The following is a 25,338-nucleotide window of genomic DNA, read 5'->3' as shown; positions in this document are numbered from 1 at the left end:
GGGTGATATAAGTGACACATGTGACGTGTGACCTGTTCGATCGCCCCGTTAGGGTGATCGCTGCCCGAGAGGCTTCGAAAGACGATGACGTCCGGTCCGGATCAGGAGCCGCGGAGGTGGAAAGACCACCTGTCCTTTAAACACAGGTTGGGTCCACCAACGGAGGGGACGTTGTGGACCAACATGTCCGCCAGCTCGTGGCACGACGTGGGAGAGCCAGCTCACCCCGTCACGACCCGGCAACAGCGGGCAGAGACGACCCCCCCCCCCCATCCGTAGATACCTCTGTTACGGCTCAGGAATGCAGGAAGGATCGAGATGTTCCGGAAGGATAAAAAACCAGTTCTGTCCCTTTATTACATCAACCACCCGCTATGCTGGAGACATCCAACCGTTTCAGCTCCTCACGTCAGATTTTGGAACCACGTTGTTAAAATGTCCGTCGGAAAGCTTCAGATCGTGTCATCGCTGCGGAGGTCAGGCGAAATGTGGCGTGGACGCCATTAACTCCCCCACAGCGCACAGAAAACAGGAAAAGCTTCTGAGCACTGAAGAATAGACTTTATTCCTCCAGCAGTCCAGCTGCTCCACAAGGATACATACATTAAAGACCTGCAGCATCGCAGCGCTGCCAATAGATAAGGTTGCGTCCACACGCATAAATACGGGCGTTTGCTGGAAATGACGCCTGTCCTGAATAAATTAGAAGTGCACTTTTTTCTTTCTGTAAACAGATTAGCATCAGCAGGCTTCGAGCGACGCGACGACAGAACTGAACACAGGAAATCAGCCGTACAAACACGCTCAGAACGGGAACCAGGACCAGAATCACGTCAACTGCTCCGGTTCCAAAGGTCGTGCAAGGCAGGTTTGGGATGGGGGGGGCTGGGACGCGTGACCTTCAGGGCTGCTGCCCGGACCACTCGGTGTCCCGCAGGGTGTTGAAATTCTCACCAGGACCGGTTAGAAGAAAGAAAAGATCTGATTCCGTTCATGTTTCCACGCTCGGCAATGATGTTTGTGTTTGGGATTTGCATCTGTTGGCCGGAGGTGGCGCTCAGAACATCACAGTCACAGTCCCGAGGGTAAACCAAAGACCCGGGCCGAGCGGCTCCTCAAGCCTAGGGCTTGATGTGGCGCCTCTCCCTCCTGGCGGCGTTGCACAGTTCTCTGTAGAGGTCGGAGTGAATAAACCGCGGGTAAGCGTTGTTCTCCATCAGGCTGTAGACCTTCCTCTGAGCTGCCATGAAGATGTTGGCGTGCGGCTCGTGGAGGCTCTGCATGATGGCGTTCTTGGTGTGGAAATCCAGGTTTATCTGCGAGCAGACCAACGGAGAACATCAGCAGGGACACAAGCAGGAGCCGTCCGAACCCAACAGGAGGATCGCCTCCGTTACCTCTTTGGGAGCTTCGTTCTTGACAAACTCCTCGTAAATGCTGCTGGCCCTGGAGAGCAGGTTCTCCTGGGAGGTGTGCGCGCGGAACTCCTCGCAGGCCGTCCAAAACTCGATGTTCTCTTCGCTGAACTCCGATTTGAGGAAGACGCAGAAGGCGGTTTTTCCGTCTGCGGGAGAGGAAACGAGGAGGTTCAGAGGCAGGCTGCTGCTTGCCTGTCGGTGCGAGGCGGAATAAGGCGAGCGCCATTACAGCGCGCCCGTGTCATCGAGGTGGTTCCGCCCCCGTCCCTTAATGCCTGACCTTTGAGGCTATTTAATGCAACGAGCATACTTACATTTATTGCTAAGTAGTGTGTCAAGTGACTGGGCCCACTGGTTGACGTCATCAACGCTTGGTCTGAGGACAGAGGAGCAGGAAGTGTGCATGAGAGGTCTGTGCAAGCCGACCCTAAAACGCCCGTCTGTTGCCTCAGCCTCATTAAAGTGCAGAACCTTTGGATCACTTATGATAGAAGCATCGTCATGAGGAGCAAAGGTGGCGTTCTGAGATGAATCTGAACTTGCATTAAAGGTCTCCCAATGCAACCTTACCTGTAGGATCTGTTTTTCATCAGATGGAACATCGAGTGAGACGAATTCAGCTTCAGGAAAAAGCCTAATCTGTTCCTCCAGTCTTTCCTCCTGAAATGAGAAAGACTAATCAAGGAACCGTTCATGCCACAGGAGCCTCAGAGCGTCTCAGAGCTGAGGAACTTACATTTTAGCCTTCTTCTCTGTGCTCAGGTCACTTTGTTTCATGCAGTCGGTGAACGCCATGTTTAAGGATGGGAGGTTTTCTCTCATGTCTTGTCTGATTCTACCTCTTCAACCTGTCAGGCAACTTTATAGCTTCTCTCCAGCCAGCGGTGGGGAGGCGGAGCTTGAGGGACAGGTCTCTGGCGGGATTGGCTGGTGCTGTATAAACAGACATGCCCCGGTACAGTTCTGGGCTCTGATGCAATGATAGGCTGTCGCTGCATAAACATTCCCTCCCAGAGTTTCCTGCGGGCTTATATTTATATGTGGAAGGTCAAGTTATGACGAACATGGCCGCCTCGATGCCTTAGTCCTAAAATAAAGTTGTGTGATGGAACTTTTCTCTCCTTCCTCGAGTGGTTTTATGTGCAGAGACGTTTTTACCACGTCAGACTGACAATCATTCCCGTTTAGCTTTTACGTACTTGAACGAATCTTCTAAAAGCCCCTTTTTCGTTGCCGTTAAAATGCATTTTAGCGCAGCTACGTGTCTGAACTGATTCACCGCGTCTCTGGAACACTCCCTTCAGCGAGTCCTTTCATGCTTGGCTTCACCGGGCGTGGATGCATCAGTTAATCGCGTCACAATGGCATGTTTACGACAGGTTAGTACAAAGATAGTGAGGCCACATCCTGCCACCTTGATAAGGGCTTCTATAAAAAGCAACACCGTTAAAAATGCTCTTACACCTCCAGCAATTTCAAAGTTGGCAAAAATGTCGGGTTGGGGAGAAAAGAAACCTTTTTCAGGTATCCAGGTTAGCTGGTTTGAACCGGAGCTTCAGTTTGAAGTGACCATTTATAGGAAGGAGTTAGAAGTGAGATCTGCTGTTTTTGGGAGCTTAAAGAATCCCCAGCTGCTAGGAGAACTGATCCCCCATCAACAAACAGCAGCACCAAGTGAACATCTCCTTCAAGCCAAGCGAAACGTGTGTTTCAGCGCCATACAGGGTGGTCGGAGGCTGCCAGAGGAAGAGGACGGCAGCGGCGGCACGATTGATTCTCTTTAGTTATTAAGCACCTGTGGCTCTGATAACAACGTGCGTGGAGGATCGACTACCCCACCTTCTCTGTCCACGCCAGCTTTGCTAACGTTTGCATTTGTTCAGGAAAGAGTTTCTCCACCAAAACAATCTTCCGATAATCCAGCCAGATGATCCTGGTGCAGCCTGTGCCGATGCCATCTTCCAGGAACCCCAGAGCTCCGCAGCACATCACATCCCAAAAACGACCGAAAGGGCATTTTTAACGAGGCCACAGACACAGAACAGACACAGTTTGTTCTCTGCGATCCGAGCGGCGATGCTGCGTTGTGATTCCTCTGCTGGGTGAAAACACGGCGTCACGGCGTGTGTTTATTATTGTGCGCAGAGTGTGTGTAAAGCAGCCGTCTGGCTAGAAGTGGATGAAGAGCAGAGCCAAGTTTCCACCGGGGCCTGTCCAAAGGGCCTTACGCAGGTGATTCCCAGCACCGGCTCGCAGAGTTTGTTCTGGTTTTGTGTTTGGGAGTTGTAGGAAGGAGTCTGCGTGTGCCTGAAGGCTGCCCCGAGCCTCAAGTGCTGCTGGGATAGAATGTGAAGAGGACGAGGATGGACGGCGGGAGACCACCGGCATGACTTTGAGAAGGAGAACGGTGCCTCGAGGCAGGAAGAGCTGAGCCCCAGCACAGCCGCTGCTGGCGTTTACTACTGAGGGAGCAGAAGACCCACGCGGGCCCCGTTTGGCTCCCGCAGCTGCATTTGGCCCAGACAAATAACGAACGTGACAGCCAATTAAGGGAACGTCCAAACTCTGGCAGGAGAGGCAGAAACCTGCAAACAACGTGGGATAAAGGCCTGACAGGACAGCTGCAGCCGATCCCTGCAGAGCCCCTCTCTGAAACCAAGATAAAGGCTCTGTTTGCTCTCGGAGGCTTCGCCGTAAAGCCAAATAAGCCAGAACTAACTGGTGCCAGTGCAGCGTGACAGCTTCCCCACCGGTGCCTCCAGGAAATATTTAATCTTGCTGGCAACTAGTACGACTTCGAGACGTCGGCTCCTGTCAAGGTACTTTACAAAAAACCCAAAGTTACATAAAATAAATAAGCAAATGACAGACTCAACTAGCAATGAGTAGCTTATGCAGCTTATAAAGCTGTAGTTTATCCTTCTCAAGCTCTGTAATTGTTTTATAGTTTAGAGGAAGTGACACTGCCAGGGAAGCAGTTCTGACTGACCTTGTTCTGCGTCACTCATGAACAATCGTGCTGGGACGTCACCAGAAGTCCTGGACTTTTGTCCTATAGAGTTGAGCCGCCTGTACGGCCACGACCAGCAACAATATCGGCTCCAACTCACCCCTGAAGGTAGAGCAGGAGCAACCGTCAACCCTTTCCTCTCCGCTTTCTCCTGACGAGAACCCAAGAGACTGAAGCTTTAATTATGTTGCAGCCAACCAGAGGCGATATTAAAGCCCTCCGCACTCTTCAGCAGATCATTGGGTAACTCGTCGGGGTTTTGTTCTGCTCCACACGTTTTACAGCTGCAGATGTTCTTTTCCACCTGTGATAAGGTTTGGGACAGATAAACTCACAGGTGCGGTTAAAGTCACCTGGTGGGAGGCAGCTCCTGGTTCGATTGAATGTGTCTGAAGGCAAAACTACAGAAACAAACTTCACCCAACCGACCGTTCCTCATCGAGTTACATAACCAGCGCACACATCATGACTCATCATTGGCTATTTACCAATGTCTTTGGAGCCTCGTTTGGCGACCTGATGGGGGTGTTCCACCCATGTTTGTCTTCTTTCTATACCGGTCACACGATAGCTAGTGTTGATGATGTTTGTCCTCATGGATCTGCATTAGCTGTGAAGTGCTTCAAGAGGAACCTGCAGCAGGAAAAGTTGCTTTTAATTCTGATGGAGTGCTGCTTGAGTTGGTTCAAACCAGCACTTTCCTTCCTTTCCTTTCTTTACATTATTAATGCAGTGATGAGGGCAGCTGAGATGAATCCGTTCTGAGCCTTTACAGGTTAAGAACATCATTTTAATTAAGTTGTTCACTTCTGTTCAGTGGCCATGAAGTTGGTGCTGTGGTGAAAGACAGGAAGAAGAACAGGAAGCCTGGGGCTCATATTTTGCTGTTTTTCTCATCATTTTTAGCTACAGCTCAGCTTAAGGGCGACACGGAAAACAAAATCTACTTATTAAAATATGTAATTGCATTAAACCCAGATTATATGTTGCACGTGTGTAAATACATCATTGTTGTTAGCAAGAGCAGCTAACAAGGAGGTGGATGGATGGATGGATGGATGGATGATGGATGGATGGATGGATGAGTGGATGGAGGGATGGATGGATGGATGGATGGATGAGTGGATGGATGGATGGATGATGGATGCATAGATGGATGGATGGATGAGTGGATGAATAAGTGGATGGATGGATGGATGGATGGATGGATGGATGATGGATGGATGGATGGATGGATGAGTGGATGGAGGGATGGATGGATGGATGGATGGATGGATGGATGAGTGGATGGATGGATGGATGATGGATGCATAGATGGATGGATGTATGAGTGGATGAATAAGTGGATGGATGGATGGATGGATGGATGGATGGATGGATGGATGATGGATGGATGGATGGATGAGTGGATGGAGGGATGGATGGATGGATGGATGGAGGGATGGATGGATGAGTGGATGGATGGATGGATGATGGATGCATAGATGGATGGATGGATGAGTGGATGAATAAGTGGATGGATGGATGGATGGATGATGGAAGGATGGAAGGATGGATGGTTGGATGGATGGATGAATGGGTGGATGGATGAATGATGGATGGATGGTTGGATGGATGGATGGGTGAGTGGATGACGGATGGATGGATGATGGATGAATGGATGATGGACAGATGGATGGTTGGATGAATGGGTGGATGGATGATGGATGGATGGATGGATGGATGAATGGACGGATGGATGGTTGGATGATGGATGGATGGATGAGTGGATGATGGACGATTGATGTTGGATGAATGGATGATGGATGGATGATGGATGGATGGATGATGGATGGATGGATGGATGGATGAATGGACGGATGGTTGGATGGATGGATGATGGATGGATGGATGGATCGATGGATGGAGGGATGGATGGGTGGATGGATGGATGGATGGATGGATGGATGGATGGATGGATGGATGAATGGACGGATGGATGGTTGAATGGATGGATGATGGATGGATGGATGAGTGGATGATGGATGGATTTTGCTGTACAAGAGGTGATGCAACCCAAACCGTTCCCACATGGATCCGAATTGCTTGACCTGATTCCCGGTCGATTCCTCGGGACCCTGAACGTTGACTCAGCGCTTCTCTCTCTCACTGACATCAACCCTCGTCCTCTAATCCTGAGGCGGCGCAGATGTGGCGACAACATCAGGCGGCGTTCGGGTCCCACCGTGTCCACACGGCGCCCTCGCTCCAACACGCCAGATGAACCCGACGCCGCTGGACGTGTGTCAACGTGACCAGAGAGAGGCTGCGCTGAGGTCACGCTCAGCACGTAAAGGGTCACGCAGCGGCGTGGAAGCGGGTCGTGGGTGGTTGAGGCGGGTGGGTCAGAACAGCTGCTGTTGGCCCGGCGACCGTGTGTGTGATGATTCCTGGCACCTTCTGCACTCTCGTCACGTGTGTGTGTCGCTGAGCCGCCAGAACTTGGCACCGCCTCCATGTTTCCATGCTTATATAGCTGCTCCGAGCATATAGCAGTAGATCATTATACAAACACTTTGTTTATTACCTCGTGTGTAAGATCAACTTAACTGCTGTGTGTGTGTGTGTGTGTGTGTGTGTGTGTGTGTGTGTGTGTGATACTAAAGAATGTCCCTTTGTTCCCACTAGGCAGTTCAAATAATTTAATGTCATTCAAATCACTAACATTTTAACAGGCACTTCAACACTGCAACAAACTGTACTGATCTGGTGACAAATGGGAATAAATAAGACGTTGTCGGAACAGTCCGGAACAGTCCGGAACCGTCTGGAAATCCGGGTGAATCGTTCTAGCTCTACAATAACTCCAACGCCGTGACCACACCAGCACCAGCGCGTCCGTCAGCCTGCAGCAGAGCCAGCACGACGCGCTCTCTCCTGCATGTTCAGAGCGTGACTGCACACAACGTCAGAGTGCGTTATTATACTTCTGTTACCATGACAACTAATATGCGTCCCCAGGTTCACGGTGAGACGCCGACTTTGCATTTGTTTCTTTTTGAAAACGCATTTCTATACGTTGAATACCGGCACAAATGTTCCTCAGTTCAGTCCCGGAGCACCTGTTGGGCTCCAGATGGCCTCTCCAGAGCGGGGCGCCGTCCTCCAACCGCCACTCAGGATGAAGCCGCTCCGCTGAGCTTCCTGTTTCCTGTGGAATTGTCCACTTCCTTATTGCTATCGTTAATTAGCAGACTGACCCTCCGTGCAACATCATCCTCTCTGCACAACAATCAAGTGTGACCATTACATCCTCTGTGTGGACAGGAAACACCTCTGGGTGGGGGTGGGGGTGTGAGGGAGGGTGTGTGTGTGCGTGTGTGTGTGTGCGGGGGGGGGGTTGTTTGCTACGACTCTCGGTGCCCCCGGTGCGGTGGGGGCAGACGTGTTTTATCATCCGGTGCAAACACGCGGTGCAGGGCCGTGGAGGCGGCTCAGGTGGTCGCTCCTGAAGTCCTCAGGTGTGAGGTGCTCACGGGTTTGGATCCTCCACAGGTGGAACTACGGAACAGTCTGCATCTATAGATAAGTCTCCTTCCTCCCCCTCCTTCCTCCCTTCCTCCTGTAGGAGCTCAAGCGTTCCAGTTATGGCTTTGATGTCCTCTCTCCATCCCTCTCCCCCCCCTCGCTCTCCCTCTCTCTCTTCCTCCTCCGAGTTTGCCTTCACCCTTTTGCAGCGTCAGCAGCGAGGTTTTCCAGGAGAGTTCTATAAATGTCTGAGCGGAGGAACCGTGGGTACGAGTCTCTTTCCATCAGCCCGTAAACGATCTTCTGAGCGTCATCAAAGCAGTGCACGGTGGGAGTTTTGACGTTCCTTTTGATCTGCTCGCGGGTGTGATAGTCAATGTTGATCTGGAAGGAGGGAACAGAAAGTCAGGCAGGAAGTTCTCCTTGTTAATGCTCTTTAAGCTGAATTCACCTCTTTTGGAGATTCTACTTTGATGAATTGCTCATAAATCTTCTTGGCCCTTGAGGACATCCTGAACGAAGACTTGATCTTCTTGTAATCCTCACAGGTGAGCCAGAACTCAATATTCTCATCACTGTACTCAGATTTGAGAAAGTTTCGAAAAGTCGCCAGTCCATCTGTGGGAAACAGCACGCCAAGCATTAGCTATAGGAACTGCCCCCCCCCTTCCCATTTCCTGACACCTCAGCCATCTAAATTAAAGTTCTCACAAGCGGTATTTTCACCAACCTACATTTAGAATCAAGAAGCCTTTCCAGTGACTGTGACCATTGTTGGGTATCTTCTAAACTTAGCCTGCTGGGAGAGAAGGCAAGATTAAGATTAGTCAAACAGAATCAAACCCGCCGCTTTGAAGTAAAAAAACAACACAGCAGATGTGCTTATCAAATTCATAAGAAAAGGCCAAGGCCACGGGATACGCTGGCACGCCAGCCGGCGGTGCCAAGGCAAACATGGAGTCTCCGCTTTATTAAAACCCTTTCCTGATGCCATAGATGGAAATGATAACAACGGGCCGGCTATTTTAAAACCAAAATGTATGCAAAAACATGCCATAAGTCTTCTTACCTCTCAGAGCTTGATGAGTGTGAGAACATGCACTGGAGTCGGCACATAAAGTTCTTTCCACTGGGTAGAAGAGATAAGAGAAGCATTAATGTGTCACTGTCAGATTGAATTAAGCCCGTTTGGCCGCTCAGTCACCACAACGGAGCCGTAAATCGTCAAACATTTCAGGCTCACGTCTTATTTCTCTGCTTGGAGGGGGGAAAAGTCAGATCTCCACTCACATGTTCTTGTTCCTCCGGCGGTCATCTCGGTCCATGATGAAGCGCTGTGTGTTGGGCGGCTCGAGGATTAGCCTGGGCATTGTTTTGCTAGGTCCACACGCTCAGGCTCCCTGTCCTGGTCATGCTGTGGCCGTGAGACTCTAAGGAGGGTTCCCCCTGCGACGCTGCTTTTTATACCGAGGTTTTCCTGTTGCTACGGACCGGGGCTGCTGGGATGCATCAGCAGCTCAGCCCAGAGTGAAGAGGAAGCACCCCTTCCTCCTCCTTCCCCGGTTTCTCCTCTCCTCCTACCTCACTGTAAAAAACAACACATACTCAGCGTGCTGCATACTTGCCTCCCTCCTCTTGATGCCTGACTCCCTATTTTGTCCTCTCTGTTGCTGTGATGCCCCCCCCCCCCCCCCACCCACTTACCCCACTCCCATGGGTGATCCCGATGAGTCCTCGCCATCTGTGCTGTGTTACCTCTTTTTTTCCCTGTCTGACAGCACAGATGCAAATTATTGTAACAGTGTTAAACCAATTTTATTATTAGGAGGATGGAGAAGACCAGCAGACTTGGGACCCCTAAAAAAGGCTATTTTCAGTATTTATTTCTCCCTTCCAGACCCATAAAAGCATAAAGACCTCGTGATACTACATGAGGCTGCAGCCAAAAGTAGGAAAAAGGAAACAAAGGCTGTTGCAACACAAAGCGTCAGCAGGCCGACAGGATGCAGAAAGTTGTCCTCTGCACTAAGAGGCTAAAAGCCTTCACGTGGATCCACCGTCTGAGCGTAACAGCTTCTATTTTTCCACCAACATGTTTAATCTGGATGTGTTTTGATGGTATTCCTGTAGTCCCTGTAGCATCGGACACTTTCACTGCATGAGCTCCACACAGCCGGTTTTTGGGGCCTCCCATATTCTGTTGGAAGAGTAGCTGATGATGGGAGCCCCCGCGGGCAGCGGCGGGGGCTCCTGAACCGGGTCACGGCCTTTGATAAAGGAGGGTTTTAGTCTGGAGCCCCATGATCAGCTGGAGCTCTTGTAATCAGCTCCGATATCTTTATACTTTGGTCCTGCTCATGCTGTCCAGAGAGTTTACTGACAGCGGTAGCGTAAATGTAGACAGCTGCTGTCGCCCCCACACCCGCTCTGGAGCCTTCATATCTCTCTGCTGCATCTTTGATGGCGTTGGGAGGCAGCCGAGGGCGCTCAGCCTGTCGTCCCTCACACGTTCGTACAACCTGCTGCTGGCCCAGCTTCACCGATGCTCCGCTCCCTCTTTTGCCCAAACACGGTTATCAGAGTGGAGCCGCTGCCAAGGGCCGCCAAAGAATGTGAACTGAAAGTCGCTCCTTGAATTTTCTGCGTGTCAACAGTTTCTACATGGGGGAACTCACCGCATACAATCATACATTGCTCAAGTTCACAGCATCCAGATCTGGCAGGAACTTCCCCAAGTGCGATAGGCCTGACTAACAGCGTGCGGCTGACAGTGTTCACTTCCTTTTGGTTGCTAGGGTAACCGTGCCGGGTTTAAAAAAAAAAAAAAAAACAGTGACAGATTGTGTGTTAGGAATAGCACACTATGTGATGCAGGAGGTGAGACCTTTGTTGTTTATCGGGAACCATCCCTGACATCCCAGAGAGCTCAGAGTTACTGACGCGCGACGTTAGCATGTTCAGAGCCACCATATCAGGATTGTTTGCTTGTTTTTTTTTTTTTAGGAAATTAAGCTTTTGAAATGACAACAAGACGTTGATACTGTGTTGATTCGTGACTGAGGTTTGGCAGTTTACATTTATGGAAGTTCTCTTGTTGGCAACGAGGCGAAATTTCAAGAGCGAAAACGACCACTTCTGCTCCTCCTTCAGAAATAAGAGGCAACCTCGGTGTGGCTAAAGACAATTTAATGCTAACAACAAGCCTTTAAACATGCATTCTTAGCATGACATTAAAAGCTGACGTTACACTTTGACCGTTTCTATTTGAGCCACGAGACCTTCTCTAAATAAAGCTTCCTGGCATCATTGTCTGACGGTGATGAGATTATTCCCCTAACAAGGCAGCGTGTTGGGTCTGATCTGTTCCGCATCGGGTCGTCTGATGACTCCAGTGTTGCTGTTTTAGCCTCTGAGCTATTCTTAGCAGCCTCACGGCTCCTTTTTAAGGCACATTTCTTCACGAATAAGGCCGTTTACAGAGCAGAGTGGGATCAAGGGTTACTGCGGGGTTACTTTTTTCCAGTTTGGTAAACCCTACTGCTGGACTGTGGAGTCATCTCTACACCCAATTAGAGGATGGAGCAGACATGTGACCAAAAACAGAATCCCCCCCTCCGGCGGAGCAGTGACTCACTTTTTTCCTTCTTTCTCCCTTGAATCGTGGCCTCCTCACACCTCCAACAAGTCAGATAAATTCAAAACCGTCTGAGGATTCAGACACAATAATGGCAACAATAATGAGAATTCTTTTTATTCCCCATTTCTGAAAAGCAGAAGCATCACATTTCATGCTGCAGCCTCACTTACCAAGACCTTCAGAGAAAACCTACACAATCACAGTCTAACAACATTCTTCTCTGCCTGCACACAATTTTCCACATCTTCCTCTCACATCTCTCAAATAACGTTCAAATTTGGCCAAATAGGGGAACACACTGAGGCAGATAGTGAGGATGAGAGGAGCACGGACGCTCCTCTTCCTCAGCTAAATGTACCACAGAGTCTTGGACGCGTGCGTTAGCCTCAAATAGGCGTCCGACAGCAGGAACCTGGGGCAGGAGTCTCTCTCCATCAGCAGGTAAATCTGTTTCTGGGCCTCATCGAAGCAGCGAGCGCTCGGTGTCTCCAAAGACTTCCTGATTTCTTCTCTAATGCGATGGTCAATGTTGATCTGGAGGAAAAGAGACCTTCTTATAGCAGTGGTGCTAAAGAACTGATGCACCAAGTGTGAAAATACTCCCATTTATCACTGTCCCAGCTAAATAAAACTAGCTATAAATGAATGTAAAGGACGTTTTGGGTGGCGCTGCATTAAAAGGGAACTTGGATTTTACATCATTTACAGGAACCACAAGCTCAAGGTGTTCAAGTGAAATGGTGAAAGCAGCAGAAGAGGCAGCGGTTGACACATGCTTCCGCCCCCCTGGGCTCCGACGCTGACCTCTCTGCAGGCGGCCGGCTGGATGAACTTCTCATAGATGCTCTCGGCGTTGCGGCGCAGGTCGGCGTCGGCCGAGCCGCTCGCCCTGAAGTCTTCGCACGCCAGCCAGAACTCCACGTTTTCATCGCTGAACTCCGAGCGCAGGAAGTCCTGAAAGGATTTCAACATTCCTGCAGAGGCGAGAGCAGATCCGTCAGTGAGCGGGAGCTCTCGCGTCGCCGGTGAACGGCTTTAAAAAAAAAAAAAAAAAGCTCGCTCACTTTTGTCCTGGAGGATTTTGTCCAGCGTTGGTTGGAGTTTGTGATCGTTCTTCCAACTGAAAGAGAGAATTCAAAGTTCATTTTCACTGCCTGGATCACCTCTTTCACACAGTTAGAGCAGAGAAGAACCGCTACCTGAGATCTGAGGTCCGTTTGCTTAGTTTGAGCCAAAAAAAAAGAGTCAATTCTACCAAAAACCGGAGCCATGAACCAGAAGATGGGAGGTATTTGAACAGGGAAGAGGAGCTCAGCCTACCTTTTAGGTTGCGTCACATTTTGAATCAAATCCTTGAATTTGCTCAACCAAAGAGTTGAGAAGACAAACGTTTTGTCATGTTTCATATCAGAAGATCTCTGCACTGGACTTCCTCTCCGGTGCGCCTGAACAGAACTGTTCCCTCCTAACTCACCTGGGTCGGACCCCGGCGCCGTGACGTCCCGGGCCTGCCAGGGCAGGTCGCTGAATACCTCCTGGATACGCAGGCAGGGCTGGAGCTTCACACTGACTCACGCTCCTCAAATTCCTGTTTTTTTTTTTCTCTCTCTTTTTTTTGTTCTGTCGCTGTTTTGCAAACGCTGAAATTACAAAATAAGAGGAAAGGAAAAGTGCAGAGAGGTGTGAGAAATGCGAGCGTCAGTCCTAGCTAACGTCACAACAGCGCTGACATTTGCAACCCAGAGGTGAGAGGGTCGGGGCACGTATGGAGGCCCACGTGGGCATCTGCAGGGTTTGGGTAAAAACGTGCGCTGATCCCCACGCTGCGTTCAAAGACGGCAGGTTCACACAGCTGAGGTAGTTTAGGCAGAGCCAACGGATGCAGGCTGACTCATTTAAGTTCGGTTGTGAAAATCTGTGATTATTTTAATGTAGCAATCCAGAACTGGGTTCTACCAGCAAAGAACAGGAAGTGCTTGGAGCGCCTTCTGCTTGTAGGTTGGGAGGCTGCAGTTGTAAATCACAACACAAGAACAGGTGGAAAACAGGGTCAGACTCAGGTTTCTGCTCAGAACTTGACCCTGGAGGGGTGGTTCTGGACTCTCCAGACCCGTCCTGCTAGATCTGCTAGATCTGCTTCTATGGTCTAGACCAGCTCTGGTGACCAAGTTGGGTTGGACCTTAACTGTCTCGGGATGCCTGCAGGATGTGGAAAATGGAAGCAGAGAAAGGAAAATCCACACAGGAACTACCGTATCTGAGAGGATTTTCCTCGACTCTGACCCCTGACCCCTGACCCCTGAGCTGAGGCCAATTCAGTCTTAAAACCAAGTCTTAATCCTGAAATAGACCTTTGAAGTTCGGAGGAGCGTCAAAAATGTCCTTGTTTTCATAAAATTAGGATTTTTTGGTACTCAATATGTAAGTACAAGAACACACACACACACACACACACACACACACACACACACACACACACACACACACACAGATGAGGTGACTATTTCAGGAGTCCTTTAATCAGAGTTTATGATGTGAGGAACAACTTTACTGTTCTTTTTTCTGATAACGTAAAATAAAACGTACTTCCTGGAACAGATGATTTACCGACACTCGGTCTTTGAAGACATTTTTGAACCTGACGGAGGCTGTTTGAAGGCTGTGCTGGTGCTGAGTGCTGCCAACTGGGCTTTCTTGAACCCAACGATATCTGAACCACGACGGCTCTTCAGTACAACAATAAAACAGTAAACACACACCAGAGTTACTGGTCACGGGTTAGCTTCCCTGTCGGATTCATGGAAAATCTTTATTGCTCTCCTGGAATTCTGTCCCTCTTGCAGGTCGTCTGTGTGTGTGTGTGTGTGTGTGTGTGGTGTGGGGGGGGGGGGGGGGTAGCTGTGTGGAACTGAAGCACTTCTCAGTAGCTGCAGACCCCCCGAGCTGGGCCTGAGTGACGGGAAGTCGGACTGACAGCTTCCCATTATTCGGTCTGCTGTCTCCAGGTTCAGCCCAGAGCTTCACACTTGGGTTCCTCCTGCGTCTGACCGGCCCGGCTGAGGAGACCTTCACGCTCTCCACCCGGCCGGTTTGGGAAAGAACGTTCTGAAGGAAGGGAAGAGGAAATCCATTGTTTCTCCTCAAACTTTCTGTGCTGCTTCTGTTTTTTAAAGCTGCTGCATGTTTACAGCTGATGTTTGTTGGGAGGCTTTTGAGAAGCCGAGAGCCGGAAGTTGTCTCCATCTAGTGGTCACATGGGCACAGCGGGGACCGAGGGACGATTTCTGCTTCAGCTGTACATGCTTATGGAACCAGGGTGGTCATGTGACCCTACAGCAAACAAGAGAAGTCATGACTTCTGAAACATTTTTTTTTTTTTGCAATGTTTGACTGAAAAGATAAAAACAACTGAAATATTAATCACAGAGGCTGCAGACTCACACAGAACACTGTTGGGTTCTGGGATTAGAGAGCAGTTTGGGTTTGGTGGGGGGGTGAGAGGGAAACGACCTTGATCCTCCCACGGTTCGACTGCCAGTTTCCCCTGCTCTGGCACACACACACACACACACACACACAAACATGCGCTTGCACACACACACACACACACACACACACACACACACACACACAGACAAGCACACACAGTCCTGCTGGGGAAGTGCTGCCTTCCTACCATCCATCTATCCATCCATCCATCCTCCATCCATCCATCCATCCATCCATCCATCCATCCATCCAGCCACCCATCCATCCATCCATCCATCCATCCATCCACCCCACCCACCATCCATCCATCCATCCATCCATCCATCCATCCATCCATCCATCCATCATCCATCCATCCATCCTCCCCCACCCACCCATCCATCCAGCCATCCATCCACCCATCCATCCATCCATCCATCCATCCATCCATCATCCACCCACCCACACCCATCCATCCATCCATCCATCCACCCATCCATCCATCCATCCATCCATCCATCCATCATCCACCCACCCACCCATCATCCATCCATCCATCCATCCCTCCCTCCCTCCATCCATCCATCCATCATCCACCCACCCACCCATCATCCATCCATCCATCCACCCTCCCATCCATCCATCCATCCATCCATCCATCCATCCACCCATCCATCCATCCATCCATCCCTCCCTCCCTCACACCCCATCCCCCCCTCCTCTCAGACCTTCTCCTTTCATCACTCTTTTCTCATTGACTCAGTTACACACCTCTAACGCTGCCTTGCTCTGAATCACCCTTTTCCATCCTATTTGAGCTTCTTTCCATCCTTTTTCTATTCACACTTCCCGTATGCTCTCTCTTCCTGCTATGTGACCTTCCTTGCTCAGCCCTTCCTATCCGAGCTCATCTCTCCTGTGTATTAAGCCCCCGCTGAGTCCCGGTGGGGCCTGAAATACAATCAGATAACGATGAAGCTCCAATCACACAGACACGGTGAAGTTCTTGAGCAGGTGAACCAGCAAATGCTGCAATCGGTGCCCGGTCAGAACCAGATCCCCAATAAAACGGGCCAACAAGGAGAAAAATCTGGCCTTTTATTCATTTTACACGCTGTGGTTGGAAATAACAGTCAGGAAGCAGGTTTGTTTTTGAAGGAAAACTGAAGAGGAATGAATAAAGCACAGATTTAAGAACATTCCACACATGCTAGTGCAGAACAGCGAGACAGAATCCTCCACTTTCCTTCACTTTTTGAGTTCTCCTGGGAAATTTACAGTTTTCTAAACGTCTCCAATCAAGCTGTCCTCATCCTCAACAGTGTCCCGCTCACACGTGGTCGTTTCATTCCATCTCAGGCCTTTTCAAAGAGGTCAAAGGGGATCAGAAGCCGAATGCCAGTTTGTTCAGTTTGTCCGACAGAAACAGAAGGTTCGGAACATCTGCAGAGGATCAGATTTAACATCAAACCAGCTGAAGCCTATAAATACAAACGCGCTGCGTCATCTCGGAGGGATCGGCGTTGTTGTCGGCAGGCAGGAAACATGAAAACGGACGAGTTGTGTGCTGACAAGAAGAGGAAGAGTGAGTCACTGAGAACACGGCGAGGCTAATTCGGCCTGATCTTTATCTCAGCTGCAAGTCCGCGCTGATAAAAATCGGATGTTTCCCTCCTGCGGCCCAATTTCAGCCACTTAACCGTCCCACGCGGTTGAGGTCCGGACGATAGGAAGATGAAACTGATGAAAAGTCTCCAGGAACTTTTCCCAAGCAGCCGTATGGAGACAGTCGTCACGTTTGAGAGGACTTTTGTCTCCTAACAAGCAGCGGCTTGTGCTGCTGAGCTGCACGTGCGCGCCCGTCTCTCTCCTCTAGCAGATGTTATAAAACAGCACAAATGCTACAACACACTTATTCAGCTAGGTTATTCATGAGCAGGAAGCAGTCGGGGGTCAATCGCTGTATGAAACAGAAGAAACTCGACAGTTTGGACCCAAGCGGGCTGGAGGGCGGGATCAAAGGCCGGCGGCGCTGTCCCACTCGTGTCTGTGTCCCCGGTGCTCTTTCATTGCCGTTCAAGAAGAGCTCGGTAGATTTCCGATTTCAGGAATCGAGGAAAGCAGTCGTTTTCCATCAGGCTGTATATTACTCTCTGCGCCCTGTCGAAGCAATTGGGGCCCGGCTGGGACAGATTTTCACTGATTTCTTCCCTCGTCACACAGTCGATGTTTATCTGTTCAGAAAACATTTTCATTTCACGCATCAGCGCTTGTTTTTTGTCATCTCAGCTTCTTTTTTTTTAAAAAAAGCTGTAAGTGTTGCGTTAGGAGGCGTCGAGCGAGGAGGCGGGGAGTCGGTGTCTCACCTGTCTGGGCGCGTCGACCTGGACGAACTCTTCGTAGATCCGTTTGGCGGCGGCCACCATCTCTGTCCCACTGAAGAGCTTCTTGTAGTCCTGGCAGGCCAACCAGAAGAGAAGGTTCTCCTCGCTGTATTCTGTCCTCAAGAACTCCTCAAACAGCAGCTGACCTGCTGCACACGGAGGTACAGGCGCATCACACTTCCTCGCGTTCACCTGCGTTATCTGCTTATGACGCTATTGCCATAGCAACGGGGAGGGGACTGGAGCATCAGATAAACATCATGGTCAGTGGTCACACCAACTGACCACAGTGGAGCCCAGGATGAGACTCAGGAGTTCAGCACAAGCAGGACCTCACCTTCCACCCACATTATATCACGTAGCGGTTGAATAAATCTGCTCATCTCTTCTCTCATCATTAGTCTCGCGTTCTTATGGGTTATACATGACAGCCCAGAGCCAGGACAACCCCCTGTGGTGCGACCCTGGGTTCCAGTTGCTTAAGTAGTTTATACTGAGAACTAGCAGAGTCCCAGCCCCGCACAGCTGGTCACGCTGTGTGAGCAGCACTTTTCACTGGTGATTCATCATTCATGCTGGGGGAGCGGAAGAAGTCTCCGAAACATCTGACTCGCTGCGTTTGTGGTTATGAAGAAAAGATGGCGAAATGTTGAAAGAGCTAAAAAACACCGGAGTGTAAAGAGCATCTCAAAAATCAAATTAGACCTTCCAATCTTCACAACACACAAAAATGGCTCCCAGTTGCACAGAGATGCTGACGGTGAGCTGGTCAGTGAACGCCTCACCATCCCTGCACTCTCATTGGTTACTGTGTGGCTCATTCAGGGCCGGCTTACTTGGAAAGATGGTGGAGTATAGCGATGGAATTGCTCTCAGTTTTCATCTGGGATTGTTTCTTTGTGCTAACGTCGAGCATTAGCTAGCTAGCTTTCTGTTACCTTCTACATATTTTGGTTCCACCTCCAAACCAAACCAGTTCTGCCAGGCAGGTAGAAAATCCTCAGCCCGTCTACGGGGAGTCCAGACTAGCAGCCGCCTGCGAGCGCCAGGATTATTCACACAAACAGCTTTACATAAATCACAGCCGGTGCCGTGACAGTAATTGACAAGAAACAAAATATTGTCCAGGGCCGGCCTGTTCCCGGCCAATCGGAGCTTTCAATCACTCGAGAGGCAGCCTTTTAAAATCAAGCCGGACATAAAAGTATATGAATGCCATCAGATTGCAGCTGCCACGTGCGGCGCTATTTATTCCGCGCTGCTGTTTGCCAATTTATCATCTGAGCTGCTGCAGCTCCTCCGAGAGAAAAGGGAGCAACGAATGCGAATATTCATCTTCCGGATGACAATTAATCTTGACGCCAGAGACGGCCTGAAATATTATGGTGAGCTATATTCATTTCAGGAAATCACTGAGGGGGAGACGGAACTGGAGGCAGCCCTGAGTTCGGTCACGAGGTGCCGGCTGGAGTCGGCTGTCACCTGTAATCCAGCCTAAATCCACCTCAAACACACCTGATGAACTCGTCTTTAGCGCCGCTAAAACAACGTCTGAGCATCTGATGGAAGATCCACACGTGTTCTTACTTTTACACTCCAGAAGGAGGTCCAGCGACTCCCCCCACGCCACGACATCATCAATGTGGGCCCTGCAGAGCAGAATTTCAGGGACTAAAACTTCCTGAAGGTGGCTTTCAGATGAAGTGAAGAATGGTCAGAAGTTCAAAGAAAACTCACATCTTTTACCTACGGAGACTTCGTATTGAGTTTCAGACCGGGATCCCTCCTAAACACACACACACACACACACACACACACACACGCACACACACACACACACACACACACACACACACACGGTCATGTCAAATATTTCATTTTAAACACATCTTCACCTCTTGATAATCATTTTTCAACTTTCCAAAATGTACAAAACACTTGAATCTCTCGCTGTGGCGCTGGTCTGTGCTGCAACCTCTTGTAAAGAATTTACTCGTATTTTGGAAATCTCAAATTAGTTTAAAATTGAATGGCGCCTTTGGTGAAACTGGGCCATCGGAGCGGCAGCAGCAGAGATGCAGAATTGTACGGATTAATCAGAGGAGTTGATATCACACAGAGAATTATTGCCTCACAACTTCCTGCAGAGTGGAGCAAAGAAATTAGCAACTGACACGCCGGCAGGAAGTAGTAGTTTGTATGTATGTATGTATGTATGTATGTATGTATGTATGTATGTATGTATCTATGTATGTATGTATGTATGTATGTATGTATGTATGTATGTATGTATCTATGTGTGTGTGTGTGTGTGTGTGTGTGTGTGTAAGTGTGTCGCCACCCAACACACAACACACCCGACCCCCTTGACCCCTCCTCCTCAGGTGGTGAGCCCACAGGAAGGGGGTCCCACGTTGCCTCTTCGGGCTGTGCCCGGCCGGACTCCATGGGCAGAGGTCCGGCCACCAGGCACTCGCCAACGTGCCCCGCCCCCAGGCCTGGCTCCAGGAGGGGCCCCCGGTGACCCGCATCCAGGCAAGGGAAACTTGTTCCCCCACCTAGGACCTGTTTGCCATGGGTGGCCCTACCAGGAGCATAAAGCCCCAGGCGGAGCTCCTAGGATCATTGGGACACGCAAACCCCTCCACCACGATAAGGTGGTAGCCCAGGAGGGGTTTCAAAGCTAGATGTCAGATGGGGTTGACTGAATCAGAATTGAACATAGGAGAGGTCAAAGGTCAAATGTCAAACTGAGCACAGCAGAATAAGTGTGTATAGATTGTGTCTGTGTGTCGGCGCTGATGCCGAACGTGTTAATATCGGATCAGAACGTGGAAGCAGCTCCCACGTGCGGTCACATCAGAGTCTGATATGATTTTTGCCCTCGTTCAGAAATCTGTAGCTTTCTGAGGCAGGTCTGACCTCACACAGCTCACAGCACCGCGGACACACACGTCTGCATTAAATGAAAGTCTGCAGTGGAGATCAGGTCCAAGCGCTGCCAGGATCCTTTCTTAAACAGCCATTGCGGCTAATTCTGCCGCCCCGTTGTTGAAACATCAGATTGATCAGGGTACTGCAGAGAGAGCAGCTCTGAGTTCTGGAGCAAAAGGTAATCAGAAAGTCTCTCAGAACAAAAGAGAGCTGAGACAATGTGCCCCAGAGCTGTCATCCCTTTTATTTCCAACCGGATCGAGGGCCGTGCAGACAGCGCTCAAAGAACTCGCGCTGGATTTTTTTTTCGCGTCGCTGTCGGAAGGAAAAGGAAGGAAGAGGAAGAGCGCTGGAGGCGTTCTGAGCCGAACAGAGCGGCACAAAGGGAGAAACTTCCAATACAAACTGCGGATCACAGAGGCGCCATCACAAACACTTACAACTACTGGATTAGCACGAGCGTCCAGGTTGTGTTAGCGATGTGCTGCTTGGCCGGACACGTCAAAAGTCCGTCCTGAAGGCAGGAGGAGACGGAGCAGAGGAGAAGGGAAGCGTTCCAAACTTTAGTGTCAGAAAAACAAGCCTCAAAAGCTTAAAGCCACGTCGGAGCGCATACTTACAATATGGACTCTCTGTTGCCAAAAAAGACCAAAGTATGTTTGGAAACCACGAGTTGAAAAGAGGAACACAACGCTCCCAGTTTGAGTTTCTCCTCTTCTTCTCTTCTCCTCCCCGAAAGGCTCTGCAGATGCAAGTCTGTGCATGTTGGAGCTGTAGCGCAGGCAGGCTCCTGTTTACAGACGCGTCAGCTCCGCGCGGAGCTTCTTAAGCTCCAACGGCGTCCATTAAACACGCAGACTTCGGTGTTACGGGGGGCAGAGATTCCATCTGGGGGGGTTGGAGAAGCCGGTGAGGGTGGCGAGCTCACACACGTCTACAAAACCAGATTAAAAGCAAATTCATTATGCAAAGAAGCGGGAAGGAAGTCGTAAATTCCCCGGCCTGATAAGCGACCCTCAACGGGAGGAAATAACGACGCTTCGCCCGGCCGCAACTCTTAAACGTGCACATTTAACAGCGAGTTGTCAGGATCGCCTTCAAGGGCTGCAGCGGCCAAACATCAGCTCGTAAATAAATAACGTGCTGCACCCGTCTCTCATTTTTGTCAAAGATCTTATTCAGTTTATCTGAATTTTTCCAGAATCAAACATAGATGTTATTCAAGCTTCACATGACCTTTGGTATGTGGATAAAAGCTCAACCACTTTCAAACACGCCCTTAACCTTGACTGAAGGTCATCCACCTAAACCCTTTAAAGGAATCTCATGGACCTTCATCACATCCCAGATCAGGATCCCAACATTTATTTTATGACGACTGCAGCACCTGTTTGTACCCAGCGTCGACTCTTCGGATAAATGACGCACCGCCGCTTCCGGGTGTCCTAATTTAGCCCAGACTGAGTTTACACACTGTGGCTGTATATTTGTAGCTCTGTTATCTCAACATGGGATGGGTTTAGTGTCTTTACTCATGATTTTACGATGCCGATAAATTATAGCTTATGCACATTTTTATACGCCGTTCCTGTCCTGTAGAATTTATTGTCGCCGCCGACATCTTATGTAAGCTATTTCCTGTTGGAGTTTGAGGGCTGTACGGGAATAAGGAGGCTTTTTTTTGACCCGGCTGGCACATGAGACCCATAATAATCCAAGCCTGCAGAGCAAACGGCTGGCAGGAGGAAGCAGATGCTTCAGCACGAGGTGGAGGCAGGGTTCAGCGTCCTCACCTAACTCGGAGACAGCCGGAGGGGCAGAAGGATTGAGCTATGAAAATGAAGGATGGGAGCACAAACGGTGGGGACGGGGGGGAGGGGTGACAGCTGAATGGGCCTACCTGTCCGCCCAGCCCTTGTTTTCCATCTTGATTTGCAAGTCTTCCGTGGGACGTTTGACAAGGCTGTCCTAGAAAACAGGAGCAGGTGTCATAAAACACCTCTGCGGACGGCATTTGCATGTGTAATGACCACCGGTAATGCCGGGGGTGCCGACCAAAGCTGTCAGATATGCGACCTTCTCACTCCTCGCTGATGGGAAACAGCCACCTTTGTTTGTCTTTCCTGCCCATAATGTCGCATTTTATTTTCACATGCGACCATCTTTGATTGATTCTGAGAAGCGGCTGCCCGGTAACTCCCGGAAGGCCGATTTAAATAAAAAGTGGATCGGAACGGTTGGGAAGCGGGACGGCCGAGCGCGAGGGCTTTATCGGTCCAAACAGTGTCGGACTGAGCTGCTCCCACAACAGAGCTGCCCCGATACCATCAAAGATGTTTCATATTTATGAGCCGACGTCTGCAGGATACTGAATGAGTCCTTTCCTGAGCTGAGATCAGAGATCGGCTCAGCTCGCCGATGACGGCAGGTATCTGAGATGAAGAGGAACATGCAAAAGAGTCCCAGTCCACACACACACACGCACACACACACACACACACACACGAATTGATATGTTGAACCCTTTTTAGGGTAATAACTATCCTTCTTTTAGCTCACACCTCCCCACAACTGTCAAAAATGAAGTATTGACCTGAAGGTATTCACGGCCTGCAGAGGTGGTGAGGGACATCATTCTTATGTAGCCGGAAGGCTCGCGGCTACGGGACGTGTCATGGTTGAAAATGTTAGCAGCTGCTGTACTCATTTCAGAGAAGGTTCCACACGCCCTCCTTCTGGATGCCGGTCAGATACATGAAGAACGGAGCATTTCAGCTCTCCTGCAACCAAAACCTGCAGAGCTTTTCTAGCAACGCTGTTGCAGAGGAAACATCCGATGTTTGGATCTGCTGTAGAAGAGCAGAAGTGTTAAACCCTAGTTAAGCGTATCGGTTCCACTGGTGACTTTCCAGTGTCAACTCCAACAACCAACATTTGGAAACAGTCGAGGGAGGAAACCTCCACTAGTTTCTGCACGTTTGCCCATATTTAGGGAAGGGGGGATGAATTCCTTGTAAATAAAAGTAATAAATGTAGTTGTAATTAACTTGTCTCGGAGCGTTTGGTCAGGGATTTCAATTTCTAATGGATTTAATCTCTTGTTGTCTTTCTCTCTCTCTCTGATTAAAGATGGGGAGTGACTCAGAGAGTTGATTAGCCTTCCTAACCCCCCTTTGACTGTCTCGGCCCTATTCTCTAATTACATTACGGCTGACAAAAGCTCACAGGGCCAAAGCCCTTGTCACGCCTGAAATGCAAACACACCGCCAACGACGGATCGGGCGACACGTTGGAGGACGAAACACGTAACGACGTGCAAAGAAACTAGAATTTTACTGCAACTTATAGAGTAGAAAAAGAAGAAATCACTCAAATACAGAGTGAAAAACCCCATAATGCTGCCTGTAAGCTGGGTTTGTGTTCAGCAGCCTGCAGCAGGCCTCCACTGTGGGGCGCTGTGTCCCTGCGTCTGCCCTCGCCGTCCTCCTCTCCGTCCGTCCGTCCGTCCGTCCGTCTTCACGCAGCATCACATGCATCAGCTGTGGCTCGTTGCTTTGCATGCTGGACGCTCAGCTGCAGTCGGGATCCTTTGGACCGAGGCTCTGTGGTGCCAGTGATTCACAGGAACGACCATCTGGTTCAGGGCGAGAGGAGGTGGGCGCCAGTGTCTGCTGGGGGGGGGGGGGGTCACAGTGTGAGTATTTCTCTGGGTTTTCACCTTTTTCCCTGTAAAGAGCGGCGCACCACATGCTCCTAATCCCTCCAAACCACCAGATTAGAACTGGACTTTCATTTCTTTTAGATTCTATTTTCTCTCTGAATTATCCGTCCGTCAGTCAATGGGTCGTTTTCAGCGTCCCAGGAGGACAGGAGCAATCACGCCTGACACCGTTAGCGCAGGATTATTCAGAGTTGTTCTTCTGATCATCGGGGAGGAGAAAGAGGAGAAATGAGAAACCCGACCACATCAGCTCACCTGAAGATGAAGATCTGCTCCTTCTCCACCTCCTCATGCCTCCACTTTCTCCTTGGTTCTCCTGCTCTCCTGCAGCTCCCGTGCCTCCTCGTGCTCGTGGAGGCCGCACAGCTGATCCTCGAATCTTTCATCCTTTTCGGAGAGGCGTCGCCTCGTCAAAGATCTCCCTCAAAGAGTTTTGCCTTCAACATCAGCACCTCCTTCGGGATCTCCCCCCTCCCTCAGCAGACACCTGACTGGCTCTTCACCTGTGGACCTTCTCAGCGAGCTCCTTGTTGAGCTTGTCTTCTCTAACGCCTGCCGTCCTGCAGGGCTGTCTTTGATTTGATCAGCAGGGCCATCATCTCAACAGCACATTTGTCTCCTCTTCAAGGCACCACTGATTTGTTCTTCTTCTCGGCTCAGGGCTCGTAAAGATGATTGACTCCTCGCTCATTTTCCTCCACCCAGAGCTGCTGCGTTTCCCCGAAACCTCGCTGTTTTCCAGACAGAACAAAGAGAAGCATTCCCCTCAGAGGAGGAGATTTGGTGGATTTAAAAGAAGTTGAAAACAACATTGTTGTAATATTTTGCTTTGGAAATCTTTGAACACAGACCATGTTTCAGGGCCTCTCCTTCTTCAGCCTGGGGGAGGCGTTGGCAGTCAGAATTGGACAAACTTCTAAAACAAAGTTGCACCTTAAATATTCAGGGATCATTTTAGTTACACAAATGAATCTTTTTCTTTTACCAGCTAAAATTTACGAGGATTCATTTAACAAAAGAGGGAAGATGCTGCAAAGTTGAGCCTCAGATTTAAAACAACCTGATCTTTTAGGGTCATTTAGCATCATCAGAAATAGAAAATACAAAAAAAAACCCTCAGTGGGAGAACTTGTGCGGGCTCTTTGGTCCAAGGTTTTCTCTTTTTTTGACAGATCTGTTTCATTTTTATTTCTGATGCAGAGAGTGACAGCAGCTATCAAAAGGACTCATGTTACAAGTGTGTGTTGATAGTGAACCAA

The 25,338-nt window shown here is 49.7% G+C and overlaps 4 protein-coding genes across 12 annotated transcripts in view; all 4 read right to left on the bottom strand.

Annotated features, from left to right (window-relative positions):
- Positions 1-539: 539 nt before the first annotated feature.
- Positions 540-4,715, bottom strand: LOC101078192 (regulator of G-protein signaling 21-like). Of its 2 annotated transcripts, XM_029828520.1 has the most exons (6): positions 4,408-4,715; positions 2,155-2,351; positions 1,989-2,078; positions 1,733-1,794; positions 1,398-1,564; positions 540-1,316 (listed from the first exon to the last, which is right to left on the bottom strand). In XM_029828520.1, the coding sequence occupies exons 2-6, from the start codon at positions 2,238-2,240 to the stop codon at positions 1,122-1,124; spliced, it is 600 nt and encodes a 199-aa protein (XP_029684380.1). In that variant the 5' UTR covers positions 2,241-2,351; positions 4,408-4,715; the 3' UTR covers positions 540-1,121. The 2 variants fall into 2 exon arrangements, with proteins under 2 accessions (XP_029684380.1, XP_003974480.1); XM_003974431.3 differs by lacking the exon at positions 4,408-4,715 and having other exon boundaries at positions 2,155-3,243.
- A 2,379-nt stretch (positions 4,716-7,094) lies between these two features.
- Positions 7,095-9,501, bottom strand: LOC101078417 (regulator of G-protein signaling 1-like). 2 transcript variants are annotated; one of them, XM_003974432.3, is made up of 5 exons: positions 9,226-9,501; positions 9,005-9,064; positions 8,670-8,734; positions 8,387-8,553; positions 7,095-8,319 (listed from the first exon to the last, which is right to left on the bottom strand). In XM_003974432.3, exons 1-5 carry the CDS (start codon positions 9,303-9,305, stop codon positions 8,131-8,133), a joined length of 561 nt encoding a protein of 186 aa, XP_003974481.1. In that variant the 5' UTR covers positions 9,306-9,501; the 3' UTR covers positions 7,095-8,130. The 2 variants fall into 2 exon arrangements, with proteins under 2 accessions (XP_003974481.1, XP_029684519.1); XM_029828659.1 differs by having other exon boundaries at positions 9,179-9,298.
- A 2,168-nt stretch (positions 9,502-11,669) lies between these two features.
- LOC101078641 (regulator of G-protein signaling 21-like) lies at positions 11,670-13,372 on the bottom strand. Of its 3 annotated transcripts, none has more exons than XM_029828257.1 (5): positions 13,303-13,372; positions 13,047-13,212; positions 12,637-12,692; positions 12,377-12,546; positions 11,670-12,106 (listed from the first exon to the last, which is right to left on the bottom strand). In XM_029828257.1, exons 1-5 carry the CDS (start codon positions 13,355-13,357, stop codon positions 11,921-11,923), a joined length of 633 nt encoding a protein of 210 aa, XP_029684117.1. In that variant the 5' UTR covers positions 13,358-13,372; the 3' UTR covers positions 11,670-11,920. The 3 variants fall into 3 exon arrangements, with proteins under 3 accessions (XP_029684117.1, XP_011613461.1, XP_011613462.1); XM_011615159.2 differs by lacking the exons at positions 13,047-13,212; positions 13,303-13,372 and adding exons at positions 12,772-12,792; positions 12,893-13,040; XM_011615160.2 differs by lacking the exons at positions 13,047-13,212; positions 13,303-13,372 and adding an exon at positions 12,893-13,040.
- Positions 13,373-16,119: 2,747 nt separating this feature from the next.
- The window catches only part of LOC101075628 (regulator of G-protein signaling 21-like), a 151,990-nt gene continuing 142,771 nt past the window's right edge, over positions 16,120-25,338 (bottom strand). For 2 of the 5 annotated variants that reach the window (XM_029828262.1, XM_029828261.1), the window contains exons 2-5: positions 19,162-19,210; positions 19,012-19,073; positions 17,407-17,573; positions 16,120-17,274 (exon numbers count right to left, since the gene is read on the bottom strand). In XM_029828262.1, coding sequence (XP_029684122.1) covers positions 17,107-17,274; positions 17,407-17,573; positions 19,012-19,073; positions 19,162-19,163 — 399 coding nt within the window. In that variant the 5' untranslated portion in view covers positions 19,164-19,210 and the 3' untranslated portion in view covers positions 16,120-17,106. Of the gene's footprint in view, positions 17,275-17,406; positions 17,574-19,011; positions 19,074-19,161; positions 19,211-20,798; positions 20,873-20,978; positions 21,255-22,258; positions 22,327-22,951; positions 23,022-25,338 lie in introns of those variants that run through there. The other 3 variants (XM_029828260.1, XM_029828258.1, XM_003974419.3) reach the window with 3 other exon arrangements.

Source organism: Takifugu rubripes, chromosome 20 (genome assembly GCF_901000725.2).
Source record: "Takifugu rubripes chromosome 20, fTakRub1.2, whole genome shotgun sequence".
In the NCBI taxonomy this organism is placed as follows: domain Eukaryota; kingdom Metazoa; phylum Chordata; class Actinopteri; order Tetraodontiformes; family Tetraodontidae; genus Takifugu; species Takifugu rubripes.
The sequence above is the reverse complement of the archived record's forward strand: the minus strand, read 5'-3'. Positions and strand labels throughout refer to the sequence as shown.

Bases quoted from the DNA above. Each gene is read 5' to 3' on its own strand.
- LOC101078192 (XM_029828520.1), bottom strand. From the start codon at position 2,240: ATGAGAGAAAACCTCCCATCCTTAAACATGGCGTTCACCGACTGCATG. The intron at 2,079-2,154 runs GTAAGTTCCTCA...TTCTCATTTCAG, and splicing joins ACAGAGAAGAAGGCTAAAAT to GAGGAAAGACTGGAGGAACA. The intron at 1,795-1,988 runs GTAAGGTTGCAT...CTCTGTCCTCAG, and splicing joins ATGAAAAACAGATCCTACAG to ACCAAGCGTTGATGACGTCA.
- LOC101078641 (XM_029828257.1), bottom strand. From the start codon at position 13,357: ATGCCCACGTGGGCCTCCATACGTGCCCCGACCCTCTCACCTCTGGGT. The intron at 12,693-13,046 runs GTGAGTTAGGAG...TCTCTCTTTCAG, and splicing joins GGCGCCGGGGTCCGACCCAG to TTGGAAGAACGATCACAAAC. The intron at 12,107-12,376 runs GTCAGCGTCGGA...CTTTTCCTCCAG, and splicing joins AGCCGGCCGCCTGCAGAGAG to ATCAACATTGACCATCGCAT.
- LOC101078417 (XM_003974432.3), bottom strand. From the start codon at position 9,305: ATGCCCAGGCTAATCCTCGAGCCGCCCAACACACAGCGCTTCATCATG. The intron at 9,065-9,225 runs GTGAGTGGAGAT...TCTTCTACCCAG, and splicing joins CGCCGGAGGAACAAGAACAT to TGGAAAGAACTTTATGTGCC. The intron at 8,320-8,386 runs GTGAATTCAGCT...CCCTCCTTCCAG, and splicing joins AAGTAGAATCTCCAAAAGAG to ATCAACATTGACTATCACAC.